Source organism: Nesoenas mayeri (genome assembly GCF_963082525.1).
Source record: "Nesoenas mayeri genome assembly, chromosome: 14".
Lineage (NCBI taxonomy): Eukaryota > Metazoa > Chordata > Aves > Columbiformes > Columbidae > Nesoenas > Nesoenas mayeri.
Genome location: NC_137556.1, coordinates 8067509 through 8090037, shown reverse-complemented (window position 1 = coordinate 8090037; position 22529 = coordinate 8067509). Strand labels below are relative to the sequence as shown.

The window sequence follows — 22529 nt, the reverse complement described above, 5'->3', positions numbered from 1 at the left end:
TCCTTTTATCAGAGTTTGCAGTGAATGAAGAGCATCACATATTTCTTTTTCTGTTTGTTTTTGTTAAAGGACCAGTATCACAAGCTAGAAAATATAGAACATTTTAGCATTCTCTCCTCTTCTAAACAGGCACTGCTTCACAGGTAAGTCACTCATCCTTCCTTACAATTTCATTAAGCCACTGTACCTTCCATCTATGTTTAAAAAACTGAAGAAGCTAGAGACATAGTCATAGATGAAATAAAAAGTAATGGCCATATTCTTTAAACTTCATGTTTATCTCTTCTACAAGAAGATAGACAGAATCGTTGGAAAGTGAAGATAGAAAGGGCTCAATTAAAAAAAGTGCTATGTGGAAAAATAACTGCCCTTTAAACATAGTTCTGAGAGTGTTTGATGTGCGAGTTCACACTTAGATATAACACTCCAGTTGTTAAATAAAGCAAACTGCCACAGTCACACAGTAAATCCAACTTCATAGAGACGATACATTCAAAAAACCTAATAATGAGCAATACTGTATTAAAATGTAAACAACCATTGTGTCACAGAAGCCTGCCAGTTGGGACTGAAGATTCATGAACCCACTTAAGAGGAGCTATTGGCTAAAAGTCAATTATAACTGCTCACCTGAAATAGGCTGAAATGAAGAAAAGCCTGTAACAGTGTCTAACTTTAAATTTTTTGTTCTTTAGACATTGATTTGCTTTCATTCTACAACATTAAGCAGGCAATTTCATAACAACTGAGTAAAAAAACAGGCATTACTTTAGCAGAACATGCAGAACATGGAGTTTTCTACTTGGTTCCATTAACTTACAAGCAATTCAGGCCCAATGGAAGCAAGAGTTCTTTTCCAAGATCAAGTCTGCAATCCTGGCTGATCACCGACATCCTTCGAGGGGTCCTGTCAAGGCATCGAGGCTGCTGTCTGTATCTGAGGCCAATGTTTGCTCTGTTGACATGGATGAAATGTCATTGATAGATGATGACTGGGAAGGACTGGTGTTGCTATTCACTGCTGCATCTGTGCTAAGTAAACCAAACATAATAAAATCTGAGGCAAGACAATATTGCAGGTACAGATAACCACACCTCTAGCATCTGAGCATCACTCTCCCCACAGAAATCCTTAGAAAATTCAGAAATTAATAAACAATAGAAAAGCAAGCACCAAGTTCCCTAGCACTCAAAACCTGAGGAGAACATTGAGAGATTTGTTTTTTCTCCCTCTCTAGGCAGGGAAAAAAGAAAAAGAAGAGAACATGAATTATGACCTGAGTATCAAGAAATCTAATAGATATAGCTAAAAAAAACACAGTACAAGATACCAATGACTGAACCAAGAGAAGAGCGGCAAACACCAAGGGTTCAATCATGTGCATAAATACTTCGCGATATTAACTAGTTTAAAACAAGGTGCCCTAATGATGTTTAATCCTGCATGAAAGGGACTCATTCATGCAGAGCTATAGAATACGCATTCAGCATAGAAGATACCCACACAACAGCTGGCGCAGCACAGTATCGATAATTTCATTTGGTGACTCAGCTGTTTGGGGAGAAAGCAGCTCAGGGTGGTGGACATGCAAGTTTTCCTCCAACTTACTTAATGACAATGAAAAACCACCACATGTATCTCCAGAGGCAAATCAGAATCAAGAGTCTTGAACAACAACGCTTTTGCCCACCTGGATTATTAAGCAGGGTTTCTTCACTCCCTAGTGCCACAGGTCAGCACTATGTGCCACAGTTACAGGAGAACTACTGAAACAATGACTAACCTGAGGGCTGGTCTTTTACCACACCATTCTTGCTCCTTTCTTCCCAATCCATTACTTCTTTGTATATTAATTCTTACAAGAGAAGGGTGGGAGAATAAAAGAACAGAGCAAAAACACATTGTAAGACGACAAAAGATTAATATATAATTTACATATGTGTAAAGGTACAATGACATGGTTAAGGGTCAGTTTGGAAGTGCAACCCCCTCCTTTTTGTTTTAAAGGTGTATGGCAATGATTAGAGAATTCTACGAATTTTCTTTATGTACCACAGAAAGACATCAAGCGTGTACCAAAATCAATCTATTTTATAAACAGAATAGCTGTCCATTTAAAAATAACAACCATCCCACCCCAAAACTTAGTATTAGTACACAACAGGTATACATAAACTGTTAAAAAAAAAAAAAGCACACCCCAAAACCAAGCTGATTTGGATTTTTTAAGAAAATATATGGATAACCCCCATGGAAATTTTATTTTCATAACAAAACCACACACAAATGTCTTTGTTCTTTAAAAACTATCTCCATGGATACTCTGAGGAAAGTCTGGAAATTTTGAAGCAGGCTAAACAAATAATTAAAATTGTGCATGAAAGTCCTCATTGATTAATCAAGGATGATTTTGGACACGGGCACATGAACAACCATAAAAAAAGAGAGGTATAACTTCAAAGCAGCATCCGTTACTCTGTTTGGTATGTCTGTGGCGTGGTTCACATAAAATGCATTACCTTGGCCCCTTCAGAGCAAAAAGATTATTACTGCTGCAGAGCATGAGGAACACTCAGTTATACTTTCCGTTCACTCTCAGTAGCTTGTGTATGTACCCATAGTCTTAAGAGAGTAACAGTATTTAAATAAATCTAAGACCTCTTTAATTCTGAGTAACATTTACAAATGGATTTAATTAGATTTAACTCATCCATTTTAACTATCCGCCTTGCATTAATCCAAAATAATTGGAAGTGTATTTGTGCAGACATGCCCTAAAGAAAATATATATAAACCAGAATCGATACCTGAAACTTAGAGCTATTTTGCAAAAACAAGCTACTCCCAAAGTACTAAGCAAAACCAGGCTTCTGATGGTAGATGTGTAAAACCTGAACTGCCTCACCTCTTAATGTTTTGACAAGACCTATAAGATGTAATTGATTTAAATACCACAATGCTGTTTGTTCAAGTCAACAGTTTGACCTATTTGTTCAATAAATAGGCAATGAGAGGAAAAAAAACACATACAAAAAAACCTCTTTTCTGCTATTTAAGACCTCTAGAACAAATTAATTAGTAAATATTATCAAAAGATATGGCTTAATGCGCACTGAGAAGAGGCCCGTGTTTCTTTCAGAGCATTTTCTATCAAGGAAAAAAACCATTGAGATTATAAACACTTGAAAACAACAAAATAGTCAAGAAAAAAAGAAAACTCTGGCATTTTGATGAATATATTCCAGAAAGCTACATGTATGTATATGTAAATATATGCATGTGTACATATATATTCACTCCAAATAGAACATTTTCCCGTTATTGGTTTCTTTTCACACTGCCACAAGCAGCACTGCATAATTGGAATAGTGGGTTCCAGTCAGTTACACAGTGCAGCACATGTACTGTGAGCCACACATTAATAATACAAGGTATTACAATAAATGTCATTTGTCATGCTCACTTTTTACCTTTCCATTCTTCAATTGCATGTTCTCTTTCTTCCAGCTGTGCATCATAGATTTGAGGTGGAGGCTGCAAAGAAAAGAAAGCCTATAGTGTATCTACCACATCAGGTTAATACAACCAATCGTAACTAAAACAACCCCCAAAATGACAGCTTTTAAACATTTTGTTACCTCCATCTTTGGCAGTCTATTCCCTGTACCTGAAAGACACATTCATTTTACAGCTCCAGAATTTGCTTTTAAGTTCTGCCTCTCACTGAAAGGCTGTTTCAAAGCATCAACTAAAGTAAAACTCACTGTAAGGTTTTATGGGGCCTTAGAGAAATTCCCCTTTCCATAAAGCCCTGGATTTACCACAACACAGCAACTCTTTCTGTAAAGTAAAAGCAACTATCAACACTATCAACCACTTTCAAACTTATATTATCAGCTCCACTCCAGCAGCTGCTCTTCAGGTGATCTGCCCCTGATGCTGATCTGAAGGCTTTATGGGTGATTTCGCTAGCCAAAGAATGAGTTCAAACATGCGCTTGACTAAAAATGAAGGTATTCTTTAAAGTTATTAAACTGATATCTTAATGTTAATTTTAAATGCAAACTTACAGCTTCTGCTTCAGCTGGATCATACCAGACAGTAATATAAGGATGACGTAAGGCTTCATCTACAGAAATTCTCTTGTCTGGATCTACTACGAGCATTTTTGATAATAAATCTCTAGCTTGGCTGGCTGAAAGTAAAAATGAAAAGAACAAGCATGTAAAAGAGCTGCAGAGTTTAACATCTGACACAGAAAAATAGTTTGGGGAACATAGGACATACACTGTAATGGATTTCACTGTGAAAACAAGCCCACACATCCAAGCTTTCCCATACAGCTCTACATATTTTTTTAAAATGAGGTCTCACCCCTTTAGTGTTATTTTGCTATTATCCAAAATAAACTAAACGCTGCAGCTGACACCAATCAACTCGATTTTGAACAGTTCTGCTGTTACATGGGTCACAGTTTATTTAGCATTAACTACTAAACACAAAAACCAGAATGTTTTTTAATAAGCTCTTAAAAATACATCTCGGTACAGCAGTGACCTGGTTTCTGCAACATCAAATCAGTTTTTCCTTTAAAGCTGTTACTGCACAATAATTGGCTGCTCATTATTGCAGCGGCACTTCACTGACATGTTTTTTATTATTACAATGATTTTTCAGACAAAATAGTCCATAAGTTATTTTATGTCAAAAAAATATATTTGACAATCTAGAAAATAAGGGCTTTTTTTCTTTTATCACTAATTATCTAAAGCCAAAGTACAGCCAAATTTAATTACATGCACACATTAACTAGAAAAAGATAATTGCAAATAACCTCCGTAACAAGTATTACTTTCAGAGAATATTTAAGCGATAGACATTATTCAAAGGATTAGAACTAAGAGAATAAAGCAGAATACTGTGGGTAGGGAAATAGCTCTATATTTAATGACTACTACTAAGATTACAGGACATAAAAAGAAACAGAAGACATGAAACCTTTAATGTTGACCCATACTGCAATAAATATTTTATACTAGTTGTTTTGGGGTTTTTTGAACTAAGCATATTGCAGACATTTTAAATTAACAACTTAAAAAGGGGGGTGGAAACTCGCCTTACTTTTTAACTTGTCACGATCAGATTCTGATGGAAATATCCAGTCTGGGAAGAGCTCTTCAAATTTAATACCCGGATATTTTGGCCTGTTTTCTACATAATTCCTCACTGTAGGCTGTAGTTTCTTCATGAAGTCTGCTGACGGTGTTCCTAATTGTTCAATAACTTTATTCCATTGATCAATATCTGCACCATATCTTTAGGAAAATCAGCTGAAGAATGTGAAGTCTGCACTATACAAAAATATCACTTACAGACATGTGAAAATGTAATGAAAACTTGAACAAAGGACACAAATATGAACTTCATTCTAGCATCAACAGTGTTCCCAGCTGCCATGCAAAAAGCTAAATTGACAAAAATAAAAGTCAGATTCCCTAATCTTAAGGGCTGGCTAGAAGTGCTGCACAATCCATAATGCTTAGGTATCTTTTCCTTATTATTATCTGTTGGCTAATATTTAAAGCAATACTTTTTTGGAGTCCAAAAGAACCTTTATTAGACAACTGTATCTATAGCAAAATAACTATAAGGACAGAAAAGAAAGGCTGCTGCTGAACCTTCTGAATCTTCTGAAGCAGAACACGATACCATCAACATTGAAGATTCTTGATAGTGGGGAAAAATATGTGAAAAAACCCAAAGCAAAATACATGCCACTCAAATTAAGGAAGTTTGTGCCTAAGGAAATGAGGCTCTGGGATTTTTGTATTTAAATTCAGCTTCAGAAAAGACTCAAAAGAATTTTGAACAGTGAAACCAGATACCTATGTTTTTTTTAGCAGGTTCTTTTGTTCAAGTGTAGCGACTGTGGTAATACCAAGAGACTATTCTGTTCTTAAATTCAGAATTTAAATGTTTTGTGGGAACTGCATTTACAAGCCACAAGTTGCAATTGTGTCTCATGTTCCTTCTGGGGTGTCCCTGCTCCCTCTTCCAAGTGAAGGCACTTCCAGATACAGTGATATTCCTTATGGCCACACCAGGTCATTATCACACTGATAAGACACCGCTTTATCTAAGTTTATATAAGCTGATATGTAAGTTTACTCAGATTTACACTTCACAGCTTTTCTGATAAAAAGCTTGTGCAATTCCAGAGTCTAACCATGGACACTGCAAATATTCATAGCTAAGTTCATAATCTAGCACTTCAACCTATCCATTCACATAGACAGATTTTGTTACAAAACGAACTTGCTGCACATTGAATTAAGATGTATTTAAAAAACACTGAGGTGCTTTTATTTCAGTTAGTGTGCCAAGAATACAACCAGAAATATGTGCATAGTCACTACTTCATGCTAAGACTTCAGACTTCTGATACAAAGATTGAAAATTTTATTTCCTTACTGAACACATTCCAATGGAAAAACTATATTAAAACCAAAATTAAGAAGTCAATATTCTTAACTCTCATGCTAAAACAAAACACATACAAAGACAATTTTAACATACACCAGGAAATTTTGTTCTTAACTGTTAAACTGATTTGTGAGAGATCTCCACCAATCTAGATTCAAGAAGATGCTTTTTATTTGAGTAACAGCAGTCTAGACAGTGAGCTAACCAAATTAGAGTGGAGCCTATTGTGGTCTCAGAGCACTGGAGGGAGGGCAGAAAAACATAATGACCTACCTTACTTTAGTAATAAAAACCGGAAAACAACAATTTGTCAGTTGGATTGTTTCAAAGTGCTTTACAGATACTGAAAATTGGAAAAAAATAATCCGTAGTACAGGGTTGGACTTGAAATAAGCTCAGCCTATTATCAACAAGCCAAATGGGGAAAAAACAAAAACAAAAAAACCCCACAACACCTGTAATTTTAGCACAAAGCATGCAGAGCACATGATGTGAATAACCTTGCAACCTGCAGACAAAACTGCCCTCCCTGTTCTAGTGACCTCGAAGTCAAAGCAATCAGAACAGTTGGGTCCACGCCAGTGTGCTGCCTACTGCTGGCGGCTCTGCGAGAAGCTGAACACAGGGCCCTTGTTACAGTCAGTCACACAGGACTTTTCACAAGCAAGCATGAATATACCCTCATGCTTTCTGCATCAGTCGGCCAACTAGCTTCCTTCACCACCTGGGCAGAAAGAGCACTAAAACCCCTCTGGTGCTCCTAGGCTTTCCATCATTTCATCTTAGGTAGCTACGTTGCCTGTTTTTTCTGCATTTCTCATTCCCAGCAGGTCCCAGTAACTCAGGCCAGCCACTGGCAGAGCACCACCCTCCACAGCACCAGCCAGGAGCATCCATCTCCCTGGAGCATCTCAGTCCACGCAGGGCACTGCTGCCCGTATCCCATTGACCAGATGGGAAAACACAAACTATTTCATCTAAAAGCAGGTTTTTCCTGCAGATAATCAAGGCCACATCATTAGGTAACATGTTGAATGTGGTTCCCTACTCTAAATCCTCAAACAACGTGATATTTTTAAAGCTTAGGTCAATGAAAAAAAAAAAAAAAAAGGCAATAAAAAATTCAACATTTTATGGCAACGCACACCAGTGTCCCACATAAACCTCACTGTCAAAACATGAAAGAAAAACGACAATCTGACTGAAGCAGCTACCACTCAGGAAAACGTTCAACAGCACAAAGAGTTATCAGTATTTCACATGAAAGGGAACTGAAAGTCTTACAAAAGGAAAAAAACCCTGCAAGTGTAACTCTGCACTTCGATAAGATACCAGGGGAGGAGAGCCCTTGAAATATAGACTGGTGGAACCTCAGCAACCTCCAGAGAACCACAAGTGATAACTTGTATATTTAACAAGTACGGACAAAATTTCCTTCCTTTACTCATGAATAAATCAAAGTAGCTCATGCTAACATGCAGGTGAATGACAACATACATGAAGAATTGTGTTAGGTTGGTCTGAAGGCTTCAGAAGGTAAAACGATAAGTATAGAAAGGAAGAAGGGTAGAAAATAAAAAGACTTATTTAACAATTAATCATTTGTATTACTAAATAATGCATGATCAACCACTGAAGATTAGTGTCATGAAATTTAGGATTTAAATTTAAAGTCCTCCTCTATTAGATACACAGGTATATATGACAAGATTCTGTGAAGATATACTTGGTATTTTTAGAGGTGGGCTCAACTTTTACTTGCTAACAAGCAAAAAATACTCCACTTTCTTCAAAATCTTGGACCACAAGTAGCTATGGCTTCTAACGAGCTACAGCCACAACTGGCCATTCTGGTTTAATTACCCTGTCTGGGTTCTATTTATTTACTCATCAACCTTGAATGTCTAGGCCTACAACACTACTACTAAGAGAGGTTTTATTAATCAAGGATGACATCTGGTTTGCTCCAATATTTATAACTGTAGTTTGATAACGAGTCAAAGGTTTTAAATTTTGTCTCTAGGGAAATATTTAGAAATATATCAAAATCTTCAAAGAACACTCCCTTTATTTACTGATCAATTCTGTTCACTTAGCACAGCATCAAGATCTGTTTGTGATCCAGTGATGGATTACTGAGATTCCCAGTCTCAAAGGCATGAAAACATATATATGGGGCATTTGTTTTTAATACAGCAAAGTTTCCTACAATTACTATCATACAAGAAAGCAGAATTTTGAGAAGACAAATCTGAGTTAAAAAAACAACCTGGAGGGCAGAATGAAGGAATGACAATCATACCGAAAAAATAAGCTCAAAATAAAATGTTGATAAAAAGAAAAAAACCCAAAAAGGTTTCTTTTTATATTCAATAATAAAGAAAGCGTTCTCATGCAGTGTGCTTACAATGAGGACACTGCTGTCCAGCAAGTGCTAATAAGAAAAAACTCTGATTGAAACTCAAAAAATTGTACAATAATAAAAAAATTAGTCTACTGTTCAAACAAAGAGTAAGGAAAATCCATGCATAGTAAAAAGTAATTTGGTAGGCTTTTGCTTACAACACTTACCTAAAACGAACAAGAGTAAGAAAATACACTTCCTTCTATTTGTTTTTTAAACCTAACTGTATGCTTTTTTAAGCTACCAAAGCTGAAGCTCTTAGTATAAATTCTATGGATTCAACTAGTACGAACTACATTAAATAGAGTCTATTAAGAAAATAAAACTGAAATCTCAACAATTTGGTTAATGACACTAACTTCAAATAGTACAGTAGATCTATTAAAACATATTATTGAAAAAAAATGCTTATGCTTTTAAACTTAAACAGATCAAAAGAATTGGTTTTTCTGTTGGAAGTCGAATGGGATTCAAGGATGACTAGGGAAGGATACGATCAGTGCCTTGGAATATCACACAACCTTTCACCAATTCTCCCATGATGCACCCGACTGACCAGATATCAACTGAAAGTAAAAATGAAATGATCAAATTATGAAGTTTCATGAACCAAAGTGAGGAAAACAAACAAAAACATCTAGCATCTACAATAAAACACAACAATGTAGGAAACCAAACCGCTAACACGAATTTTCAATCATATCCACACCAACTGACTGTTCCTAAACTGTGTTATTAGCATTTGGTAAAATATAATCAGTGTTCACACTTGTGAAATGACCACGAAGAAGGATACAATCTCTTCCTGGGAACAGGACTTTATGGAGGACCATTTCTGCCATAATACACCCAACAGACCAGATATCCACTATCATATGTTAGGTGCAACAAGGACAAAAGATTAAAGAGGTTTTTTTAAATACCACAATTATTTATTTGTAAGGTCACACTGTATTCTTACAGTCCTGCAGATAATTTGGGTTTTGTCCCATCCAGAACAGCCTCTACTAATGTTCTGATCCATACAGCACTTGCTCTATAACAAGTTGCCTTGTGCATTAATAGAAGTTTTTTGCAGCAAGGTCCTGCGAGTCCCTTGTATCACACAGCCCAAGTTACACGTACACAAAAAGCAAAGTATCCCCAAGCCCCTGTGATAATGTAAAAACATGTAGTAGCACAGAAGTCCAGAGGAGGCAGCATATTACTGCACAGCTAGTAAAAAACGGCAGGTAAAGCCCCCAACAACGCAATCAGGGACAACTTCCTAGCCAGCAATTTGGTTGGCTGAATATTCAATACATTATTGCTGTGTTGGATTTAATAAGACAACACCCAGCCTCCTCGAGTGTTATGCAGATTTAAGAGAGTATAAAACATGGTTTATCATAGAGATCTGAAACAGATTCTAATAATAGGAGATGCAAAAGAGGGGTTGAAAGAAGATGCTTCAGAATAAAATAACATTGATTAAAAGGTTTATTATATCTTGATTTTTTAAATAGTATCCAGCATAAACGTCTCAATGTTTTTGTTGTGGTTTGTTTTTTTTAGGAAAAAAAAGGCAACAAGACAACAGGAAAATGCATGAAGAGATAACACTAAAACAGGGGAAGGAGCAGTATATGTTAAACAGAGATAGGTACACAGAGCAAAGAAAACTATTACCTTCTCCAAAATCACTACAGTGTAATTCTTGCTATTTCCAATACTATGATTAACATACTTTAATAGACATGGCAGGGGGAAACCAGCCCCTCCCTCCCCTTTCTTATGATCTGAAACACTTGAAATATCTTGTCTAAAGCATACGTGTTACTCCAGCAACTTACCATTCTCTTTATATCCCATTCCAAGGATAACCTCTGGTGCTCTGTAATACCGTGTTACCACATACGGAGTCATCATAAAGTTAGTACACGCTGTTCTTGCCAGTCCAAAATCAAGGATTTTGAGTGTACAATCTGATTTTACTACTATGTTGCTGGGTTTCAAATCCTAACAAGAAATTACTTCAGTTAAGGAAGAATCAACATATTGAACAACAACATAGCTATTAAAAATTAAATGTTCAATAGTTCATCACAAGCGATTAGAATAACACACCCCCCCTCCTTCAATATACATCATCAGTTCCCTTCACATTAACAACTGCACGGTCATGTTCTGATGTATCTGTTTATTTATACACAGACTAGAGACAAGTCAAATGCTGAACAGCCAAGTATTCAAAAAATTCAGGGAAAACCAGAATTGAAGTTGTCTGCAGGACACATTCAGATGGCTTTTGAGTATCTCCAAGGATACAGATATTTAAGGGGTAAATATTACATTTTAAAGACTCATTCTTTAGTAATTTGAAAGGTTCATGGATGGTCATGTTTTATAGACAATCCTTTTGTTTAGTACTATTCTTATGAATGAAAAATATAAACTTATGAAGTAACAACCCCCTGCCTTCCCTCCTGTCTCATAAGAATATCTGTGTACATAAAGAGTATTGTCAATGCTCTAATACTACCTACTCTGTGGATGATACCAGCTGAGTGGAGATGCTTGATACCACATAGCATTTGGTAAAGAAGATAAGACATTCTTTCATGATCCAATTCCATATGAATAACCTGGCACAAATTTGCATCCATCAGCTCCATAACCAAATATCTAGAGCACAAGAAAGAAAGCATTAAGAAAACTCAAGTCTTACTTTTCATTTCAAGTTTAAGCCTAGCGTGAGATATGTTTAATAAAAGTAAACTACTTTACTAGCATAAGTGTCAAAAAGCTTAGGATTTTTTTTTAAAAATCATGCATGACCAGTTTGAAAATTAAATTATTTATTCAAATAATCTAGCTATTAAATGTTCAATTGTCCATCACAAGCAATTAGAATTCCACTCATTTTATAAACAGTAATACAGAAGAATAATTCTGAATTTATGCAGCACAAAAAACTAAGACTGACTTAAGCTGATGCAGGAATTGCAGATATTGCAATGTTTCAAAAATGATGCTTCCCTTCACTGTATTTTAATTACAAAAAAAAAGAAAATTAAGAACAATACAGTGAGGTCTATGAAGGAATTATTCATTTTCAAGTTCAAATATCATCTGCTTACCCCCTTCAGACACACACACTCCTCCCTTTGCCCAAGAAGCCCATTCACAAACCACAACAGCATATTCAGCTGATGAATGCCCCACCAGTTAAACCACCATGAATCACTTCTAGATCAATTGGCACAGCCAGCATAAAAAAGAAATACATTCAGTTCTTAATCGAGGCCAAAAATACTGAATGCAATTGATACGGCAAAAAAGTTATATCTGGTTATCCAGACCAAGTTATTATCTTGAGGTGACCCATTTAGCTAAAGGACAACACACACAAACCAGATGCATTTGCTATCAGCAAAATAAGCCAGTTATATGAATAAAAGTTAAATAACCGTTTTTTTTTTTTTATTTTCCGCTTTCATCAACGCATGTAGTGAAACATCTATCTTAGTCTTTCTTAAAGAAAACTAGAAATAAAGACTAATGAAAGGTTAAATTCAGCATTTAGCTACCCTCTATTTTCCAAGTGTGAAGTCTGCAGGATACTATAAATACAGCTTCAGGGCTCAGGCTCATATTGGTCAGGAAAATTAAAAAAAAAAAATCTAATACTCACACATCCTGAAATTCTTCTAGTGACTTCTGTGGTGTAAATACATTTAATAAACTAATTATCTATAAAAAAAATAAACATAATAAACTTGAGCTTTAATTCACATAAAAATCCACTATTGCAGAAGTTACTATTCAAAAATCAAATGCACACTGCTATTATACTCAATTTGAATGTTACTTGGCTTCACTTAACGTATATACATTAAAAAACTGCTGATTCAGAAATAGTTCAAGACTGCAACATGTATGCCAAAGGAACTAAGACAGGACAAAACCATTATTTTCTTTTAAAAACTATATGACACCTATATCCCTGCCTCGCGCCTGAAATAGCTCTCATTTTCCCCCACAATCCTTTATTTTAAATCCCATGTTGTGCAAGGAATTTTCACCAAGGCTGTCCAACAACACAAACTCAGAGGTGCCCCACACCATTCCATTTAACTTGGATTATTACATACTATTTCTAGAAGAACTGCTGAAATTACTGGACTGCTGTCCTTAGTAACCACCTCGCTTTAATTCTGCTACTTCTGGGTTTCACCAAAAGCTTCCTTAAAAGTCAGTCCTAAAAGACTTATTGACTCCAGGAAGTTTGAGACCTCAGTGCACAACTTCCATGATCTGCAATGTTTAGTTCGTGTTAATATCAGAACATATCAGTCAACATAAACCTCACATTCTTGAAGTACTGACAGTAAGGCTTTTTATTTCAGAAGGTTCAAAGATTTTAAAATATACATGTATTGTCCACAGTATTTAACTTCTGTTTACCAATAAAAGTGCTGCATCCCTGCAAACCCCACTAGTCAAACACTGTAATAAAAATCTTGCTTAAGCTCGGAAGATTTAACTACAGTGCAGTTACAAGAGCCAAGCCCACAAACAAAGCCACTGCCAACCAGGCTTTGCCGCAGTACGACTTAAAAGGGCAAATGCAACCCAGCAAGGCCAACTCTAAAAGGCGACACTGCTGGTAAACTTGTACCAACTGTGGAGTAAATTTCAGACTCCAAACAGCTCACCCAAGAATTTCACCACAATTTGGAGAGAACTACATTACCCATAGCAAATCTTGCCAGTCTTTCACTACTTTTACATTACTTTGTTTACTAGCAGCAAGTAAGAGAGCAAATCCTGAGCTTTTTAGACAACTTACAGTAATAGGGAGAAACAGAAAGCCAAACTTACATTCTTGTGATTGACACATTTTAAAAGAACAAGCTCTCTGTAAGCTCTTTTTGCGTGGGTTTGATTCTGAAAAGGACGACTCAGCTTCTTTACAGCAACATTTATTCCAAGGACTGTATCAAATGCAGCACTAGAAGTTTTCAAAGACAAACAACGTAAGTTGGTCTGTTTGAGGGAAAGGAGGGGGCAAAAGGGAGGCAAACAAATAAATAAAAAAATCAAGATTTGAGACAAAGCATATCCACTAAGCTGTTTATACTAACTTCATCTCATTTTCATTTAGAAAACAAACATCCTTTAAAATCTACACATCCTTTAATAAAAACAAATAGGCTAAGCAGAAGCCACTGACATCAGAAATCTTCCTGCATTCCTTTCTGTCTTAAGACTGAATCTGCTGACTCAAGATTCACATTCAAAATTGCAAGGTCTAAAAATGTGTTAAGCTTCTTTGAAATCAAGCAGCATTTCAACTGGCTAATCTGTGTATTTGGAGGAATTTTTTTTTGGACACAGTTGCTGACTGACAATCACTGTGTATTTGCAATAGAAATTTCTCTTTGCTAAAGGAAAGTCGCAACCACGTCTTTGTGATCCATTCTGCAGCTGTCAATACTCTCCTGTATGTAGGCTGTTTACAATTACACACAATTGTCATGCCTAGCAGAATATTACATTCATCATGTGGTTTTGGGAAAAAAATTAAAGAACAAATATGGAAAACTCAGATTGCAGGGAAAAACACCAAAGTTTAAAAGTTAACATGATCATCGGTTTTATCTTGTTTTTCAGTTGTGCTTGTTCCTCCCCTCTGCAGTTTGAGTACAGGTGTGAACTCGCTTTAACAGCTGTAAGAATCTAAAGCCAAATTATCTGTATATCCAGAACAAGACTAAAGGATGAATATTCTTCATTATTAACACACAGACTATTCAGCAAAATAAATGTGAATTCATACCACAAACTACTCATAAGTTCAAATCTTTAAATAGTTTCAATTTTAAACAAGGATTCACGCATTACTGCATTTCCATTTAATGTTGCTTTCATAGAGTAGAAAACAACTCTCATTCATATATATGTTCCAAGCACATTTAAGCTCTTTGTCAGCTCCTTCCCTACCTCATCAAGATATGTACAATACCAGACTTTAAAGGACTGTCACATTATAGTACTCTTACAAAACAAACAGCTCTTCTGTGATAACAATAATAGTTATAATGAATTATATGCATAACAACACTAACAACACATTACATTAAGTTTACCAACACAAGACACCGCTTTCCCCACTGCAAATAACAATTGCACCACAAAGCAGGGCTCACCCATGAGATGTGTTTTCTTCAAGGCATGCCCCAAATTACATGTCCCAAACTTGAATCTATGTACTATTTGTACTAAAGGCTCGCTAGCATTTATTTCAGCTTAGCTCTGTGAAATACGCAAGTCATTATTCAACGATACACTCTCAGATTTGAAGTGTTTATGTCTGTGCAAAACAAAACACAAATGGAAGAAATTCAACTGGCCAGACAACTGGATAAATTATTTTCCTCCCAAATATGAAAGCACTGATTCACTTCATATAGAAGATGTTATCTGTAAATTTAGGTCTTGGATATATCAATAACTACACCTGGGAATTAGTTTAAAATTAATAACCAATTAGTTTAAAATCAATAACTGAGAGGGTTGACAAGAATGAGATGTTGAAGTTAATCACAGGTCAGCAGTGGACAAAGGAGCAATGTTAAGGGAAGTGTTGCGATCTGGCAAATCACGTCTATGTCAGGGCTCACTGAGCACATACAAATAAGTCCACCTGAATCTCTTATTTTGCTCATCTAGATGGGAGTCACTGACACCACGACTCAAAGAAAAACCCAAACCCAACACAATGCTATCTGCTGCCTACACAATCCAAGGGGAAGAATTAAAAACAGACGCATCAACAAACATTTCTGCTGTTACCAAGTAAACTTTGCCCAACGAAGTACGGGTTGGCACTAAGTCGTGTAGAATGCATTGCTGCAGTCTAAAAAAACATCTGAAAATGTTTACCTTTAGCTGGCCCAGAGGTGTGGTGCCACACAAGAGACTAAGCTTCAGGATCAGACTAACAAGTCTCCCGTCCTGGACACATAGCTGAGGTGACACACCAAGGAGGAGAGGGCCAGCCCAACCCCTCACACAGCATCCCTTTCTGGTTAATCCTGGAGTGACAATGACACTGATTTGCCTCATCCTGCCAGTTAATGGCAAGGCACTGCATTGATGGCTCCTAGAAATGTACAGGAGTGATCGGGAATAAAAGGGGGGGAAGAAAGGGGCCATGATGTAGAAATGAGTAAAACCCAGAATCTCTCACCATCTCATTGTCACACCTTACACTGCAATGTCATAACTACAGGGGGAACATGAGAACTAAAACCAAAAATAAAGTGGTTAATGAGAAGGAAATTAGTCGACCATTTTAATTTATGCAGTTATCCAAATATTAGTTTTCCCCTAAAACAAAAAATAGTTTTGCACCTAACTAGAGCAAGCAGGTGTTTTCAAATTTATTTAGTCCATCACCCTGTAGCGAGAGACAAATTATCATCAGTACTTGACATTCTGGCACCTCTATCAGGAATATGTTGTAATTTATTTAAATATAAAAAGCTATAAATATAAAATGAAAGTATTTATTACTCACCAAACAATCCCCTGCGCCCCTGATCCTATGGGCTTCAATTGCTGGTAACGTTTTAGTACAGTGAATGTTGAATCTGCAACTTGAACACTGTAAAACTGACTATCACATTTACTGTCACTCATGGTGTAGTGTCATATAGTTTTCTCTCTCAAGGGTCTGGTAAAGTTTTCAAGATCTTAAAGGGAAAGAAAGAAAACAAATATTCAATCTGTCACTAAGACCAGGCAGACAAGATGGGAAAATATATTACACATATTTTAATACATATTAATTTTTCAATAGTGTACCATTAAATAAGGATTCTTTCAACTTTATGTGTTACCACTGCTAATGAAAAATACTTGCAGACAAGCAGCAAATAATTACAGGTTTCACAGCTTTAAGTAAATGCATGTTTCTGTTCCAATCCCTGAAACAAAAAGCAGCTAAGTAAACAACTGTAAAAACAAACAAAACCATCCAAATCAACAACTCACTCTATTACATGAAGGCTACTCCCTAACTTGGAATTACTATTATGTTCCAAGATTAATTTCTTTATTACAGAAAAAAAAATAATAAGTTATGTCTTTCAAACACTAATAATGCAGACAAAAGCAACAGCAAAAAAGCATGGAGTCCACAGACATAGAAAAAAAAAACACCAGGGTTTTAATAAAAGACTTGATTACAACTGCAAAACAGGTTTGAAACAAAACAACTGCCTGCCAAATCCCCACGGCTGCTGCAGTTTCTCCAGCATCCCTCTCAACATAGTTCAGTCGGAGGGCTCTGCTAGGCACCCCGTCCCTGATCTGTACCTACTGTAACCCACCCCCCAATTCTAAACACACCACAACATTCTCTGCTATCAGGCACTGTACCTATGGTCCTACAAGAATTTGGAGTTTTGTGCTATAGTTTGAAACAGACTTCCATGTCAGAATAGAGAATAAGTTATATCCATCTGTCAAGAATGAATTAGAGGTAGGTAATTACCTCGGGGAGCATGGTAATGGGCTAAACCTCTTCAACTTTAAAGTGCTGCACTAACGAGCATGCAGACCTCTAGTTTTCCTGGGCCTCCATCCCTCTTCCAAACCTTACAAGAAAATTACCTTACTAATTACTGGAGAGATCTCTAACAAATTCTCCTACTTTCAATTTCACATTCACTAGGACAGATAGTGTCATTACCGCCTCGAGTAAATTGCACCGTCAAGTGTTCCTTGAAAAGGGAAATGAGAGCAGATCACCTTCTCCCAGAGCAGCTGTCCTAACCACCCATGTCTGCTTAGCTATAGAAAGAGCAGCTATTCGCCCTCTTTGCTGGCCTACAGAAGCCAATGCAAAACAGAAAAACCTCAAGAGCAACCCAGAAGCCTGTCCTAAAAGGGCATACAGCCACACAAATAGCTTTTGGCTGCTTCAAGAATTAGAACCCCTCTCTTCCTAGGAGTACATAGGAGGTAGCAGTGTCTTTTCCATGGCTTAAGCCAGCAGATGACCTCCAGAAAATCTGCAAGGAAAACAGGCAAAGGCCTACAAATCCTAATAAAGACTGGGTTTAAACTGGTAATGGTTAGTCTAAAGGGATTCTTGAGAAATATCTATAGTCCCTTTTACCTTCTATAGTTCCTCAAAACCTAAGCAGCATTTTAAGAAGTAGATATTCAACTTAGCCTTATCTGGCAGCAATTTAAACAGTAAGTCTACCTGATATTTCCTCTTAGAAGCTCAAGAAAAAAAGCAGAGGAGGAAGGATCAGCAAAGAGAAAATGTAAGCTACCAACTTTCTGCCTCTGCCACAGCAGTAGCAGGGGGAGGAAGCAAAGTTCATTGAGACAATATTTTTAGGGCCTGTCAAACGTGGTTCCATAATCAGTTCATGGTAACACAAGACCAAAACACCACCTTAAGAGATGCTCTCAACCTTTCCTCTTGCATCCCTGGAACAACCCCAGTCTTCCCTCCAAAGCCAAAGACTCTGAAGTACCAATTTTTTTGATTAATAGTCAATGAGTAGCCACAGTATTTTCAATGAAACTCCATACATCGCAAGAGAGGCATGGCTGGAAGGCCAAAATCCTCTCTCTGTAAAAAAGACAGTGCAAAACTGAAAAATTATAGATTTCACATAAGCTGGGAATCAAGTTGAAGACTTGTTAGCTGCGCGAGAACTATGCTGTACCTCTTCTGTAACAGAGGAAAAGAAGTAAGAGAAAAGGAAGTTATCCTGAACCACAGAAACCCTCCATTTAAGGAACCTTGTTTGTACAAAACCATCTTTTAAAATTAATTTAGCGATCAGGATAACTAGACCCAAAGAGGGATTTAGGCACTGAAATACACAAGTTTTATGTATTCTGACATCCCCTGCAATTCACCGTGCAAAATACCACACTGCTCCATAAAATATGGAAGAAAAGCAAGGTGAGCCCTAATTTTTACTTGAGCTGCAAGCTGCTTGAAAGCATCAGGACACACATTATTTCAGACATACACGTTAATGTAAAATTAGGTGCCTAGGGGTTGTAGGTCTTCACAGGATGTCAGAAAGACAATCTACTTCAGGGACCAGAGCCCTTGAACAAAAACAGATTTCCCATTGCTCAGTGGAAAGTATATCTAGCAAATTAGTTTTGTAATTCTGAGCTAATTTGATTCATCACTGCAGCTAACATACCCTACACTTCTCCACTGCAGGATTTTTTTTTAAGTAGACATTACTTCCATTTCTTAAATATAAGTTTTCATTCATGGCTTCCTAGCTGCAGCTGCAACAAACAGGACCAGCAGCAAACGTAAAAGACAAGTATGGTCAGCAAACATACTTATCTGATTGGACTAGATGATCTTTTGAGGTCCCTTCCAATCCCAAACATACTGTGTGATACTGTGATAATAGCATATTTCTGAATCACAGTGTTTTGGGATGGTTTTCTATCTTAGAGCATGCACAAGATGCACATAAAGTGAGTGGTTTGGGTTTGGTTTTTTTAATACAATTTGCTTGTACAATTAGGGAAACTTAAGAATCACAAAACTGACTGAGCACATCCCATGCAGGAAACTTACAGGAGTGTTTTTCAACCTGCAGCTCATGAAAGGTAACTAGAAAAATAACCAACACATCAAATCCACCATCAGTCAGCTCGTGAGTTGTTACACAGAATTCCATGAAGAAATTTTCAAGAGTTGAAAGCAACTGCACTATAGCAAGAATACTGTATTCAACAGTCACTTCCCTAAAAGGCATTTATTAAAATGGAAACTTCTTATTAACCAGATCTGTCCTCTGGATATCTTCAAGTCAAAAGCTTCTGAAACAAACAGGTTATAGCAGCTGGGAACACACTCCTGGGGCTGTTTTGGTTACAGAAATGTTATTACTGACAATGAAGCATACAAACATCAAGAAACTTAGCTTGATTTTTTTTAAAACTTCAAGACGAAATTCTACAGCTGACAGAATGACTAGACAATGAACACATATGTGTTTTTTATGAAAAGACATGGAAATTCCATGCAGAAAATTTCCCTTCATTCTCTTATTCACCCTTGCAAATGCACTTCAAATCCAGATGTGCGCTTTTAAAGACTCTTATCCACTAGTGTTATGTTGTGCATTTTGTCTTTTAATCTTTACAGCAATAGATATCAACAGGTATAAGTCCAGCTGCAGAGTCATCCAGAGTTATATCCTATCCCTCCACTACCAACCCTTGAATAGTCTGTTACAAAGGTAAGTATAGCAAAGCAGCAGCTGAGCAGCATCAATCAGTTACAGCAGTGCAGAGGTACTCTGGATCTGTTTAGCTCTTCGAGAAGTCGACACTTTTATTTAGGTAAACCAGGCAATTACTGACCAAAGGTTTTACCAACTACCTGTTACAGTATCACTCGGCTGTTACACATACCCAAAGACAAACTCTGGATGTATCTCAGCTCCCCTGCTAGGGCTAGTTGGTGGAGAGAGGGATAAAGTTTACACGTGCATCTCCCTTAACCAATTATGCGGTTTTAAAATTATGTACATAAATGAGCAAGAGCACTTCTAACATTTCTTCTAAAACTTCTGCTGAGAAATCGCCTTGGCTCAACAGAAAGCTCCGCTCCGCTCCGCTTCCCTCCCCTCGAGCGGGCGCGCAGCTCCGGCCCTTCCCCCGGCCCGGCCGCGCTCCCCCCGACCCTCTCGGGCCGGAGGAGCTCCAGGGGACGCCAGGCCCGGCCGCACACGGCGGCAGCAGCGGAGCGGCAGCCCAGCCCCCGGCGCTTGGCAGCGGACGGAGGAAAGGGGCGATCCCGCCCCGGGGCCGCGCTCGAAGCAGGAGGGGAGCGGGCGGAGAGGCAGCGCCCGCCGCAGAGGAGCGGGCCGGGGCCGGCACTGCGGCACGGGGAACGGCGGGGGGCTCGGCCAGGGCAGCCCCGCAGGAGAGGCGCGGAGGAGAAAAGGGAAGGACCCTCAGCCCTGCCGCCTGGCTCCCCCCATCTCCCTCCCGCTCGGCCGGGCCCGGGGCAGCGGCACACGGGGAACCGCGGCTCTACCTCGCCCCGGCGGGTGGGGCCCGCGGCGAAGTCGGCGACTTCGGTCGCCAAAGGGCCGGCCGCCGCAGCAGGGAGCTGGGCCCGCTCCAGCCCCACCGCCCGCAGTGCCCCCCTCGCGGCGGCCTCCCTCACCCTGTCCTCCCCTGGTCGGGCTCCAGCGGGACGGGGCGCGGCGCTCGCGGGCCGCTGCCGCCTCCTCCCCCGGCGCGCAGAGCTGCCCCAGCCACAATGGCCTCCCGGTGCTCCACACAGGCCGCGGCAAGCCCACACCCGCTGACAGACAGCTGCTCAACCCAAACGTAACCCTCTGCCAGCAAAGATCAACCAATCAGGCACCGGAGGCGGGACCTACTGGCCGCTATATAAGGGAGGGCCGTGAAGGCCTACAGCGGAGATGAGAAGTTGGGGTTAATGAGGAGGGAGTCACCCACCATCCGTCGTGATGTCATTCTCGCACGTCAAACTGTCACCATATTTATGATGTCACCTCACAGGCGTGCCTCCTCATGAGCTGCTGTGGTGTCCACGCTAATGTGTGGTACTGTTGTTTCCTCACAGCTGCCCTGCTCCAGAAGTGCTCTGTGAGGGGAACACCGCTGTGTGTAGGAAGCCCTCAAACCATCACAGAAAAATGACATTGCATATTGGGAGCCTGTCACAACACCACATACCACGGTCACCTCACACCTGTGCTTTGGGACGATGACAGAGTCTCACGCGCAGGGTCCCACAGCTGCAGGCGCTGACCCATTGGGTGTGCGATGGCCCCAAGCTCTGGGGCAGGATCCTCACGCAGCTTTCCCAGGAGATGGGTCAGAAGGGAAGGGATTTACTCCCTGCCCAGGTAGCCCAGCTATTTTTGACCCCCCTCAAAAACCATGAGCCTTCTATACAGTACCATACCATCTGCCTTGACATTAGGACTGCATGGTTTTTTGAAACAGGTGCTGGCTAAAAATAAACTCAAAATATTTTTCCACCTCTCCTATGACTAACACCAGCTTTCTTTTTGTGATTTCTGTTCTCATAGATTATTTTAGAAAACCACACTTGTAAATGTTTTTAATAAATCAATTTAATGTATCATACAGACTACATGATGTGAGTTTCCTTTAATAGCTTCACTTTTTAATATGAAGAGGGTACTAATTCTAGACACAGATTTGATTTGACAATAACGTTTGATTTATTTTCTAGCAGCTTCTTTGTTACGTTTTCATACCAATGCAGTATTAGTATTTTGCAAAACTTGAGTCTTTCTAGTTATTGACACGTACCCTGGGGGGTATTTGGTTATTGTTATTTGGTGGAAGCACAGACCCTTTGGAAGGCAGGGAGCATTTCTGTGCTCTGGTGCACGCTGTGGTGCTACAGTTGTTTACTCTGTGGCTCGTGCTGCGAATTTGCACACTTGGCAGGGCACACCATGAGGAAAGGTAGGTGACTCCATGTAAGCGTGGGATTAAGTGATTGAGAGGAGAGAAAAATATGTTACAAATAGTTTAGAGAGCTAAGAGAAAATATTCCAGCCCCTTAATTTGGTTTAAAAG

The 22529-nt window shown here is 38.6% G+C and overlaps 1 protein-coding gene across 1 annotated transcript; it reads right to left on the bottom strand.

Moving 5' to 3' along the window:
* Positions 1-383: 383 nt before the first annotated feature.
* Positions 384-21183, bottom strand: MAPK9 (mitogen-activated protein kinase 9). Its single transcript, XM_080353142.1, has 12 exons — positions 21112-21183; positions 16453-16627; positions 13752-13881; positions 12562-12620; positions 11414-11552; positions 10721-10886; positions 9383-9454; positions 5123-5305; positions 4072-4196; positions 3472-3535; positions 1785-1856; positions 384-1027 (listed from the first exon to the last, which is right to left on the bottom strand). The coding sequence occupies exons 2-12, from the start codon at positions 16572-16574 to the stop codon at positions 885-887; spliced, it is 1275 nt and encodes a 424-aa protein (XP_080209268.1). The 5' UTR covers positions 16575-16627; positions 21112-21183; the 3' UTR covers positions 384-884.
* Between the last annotated feature and the right edge of the window lie 1346 nt (positions 21184-22529).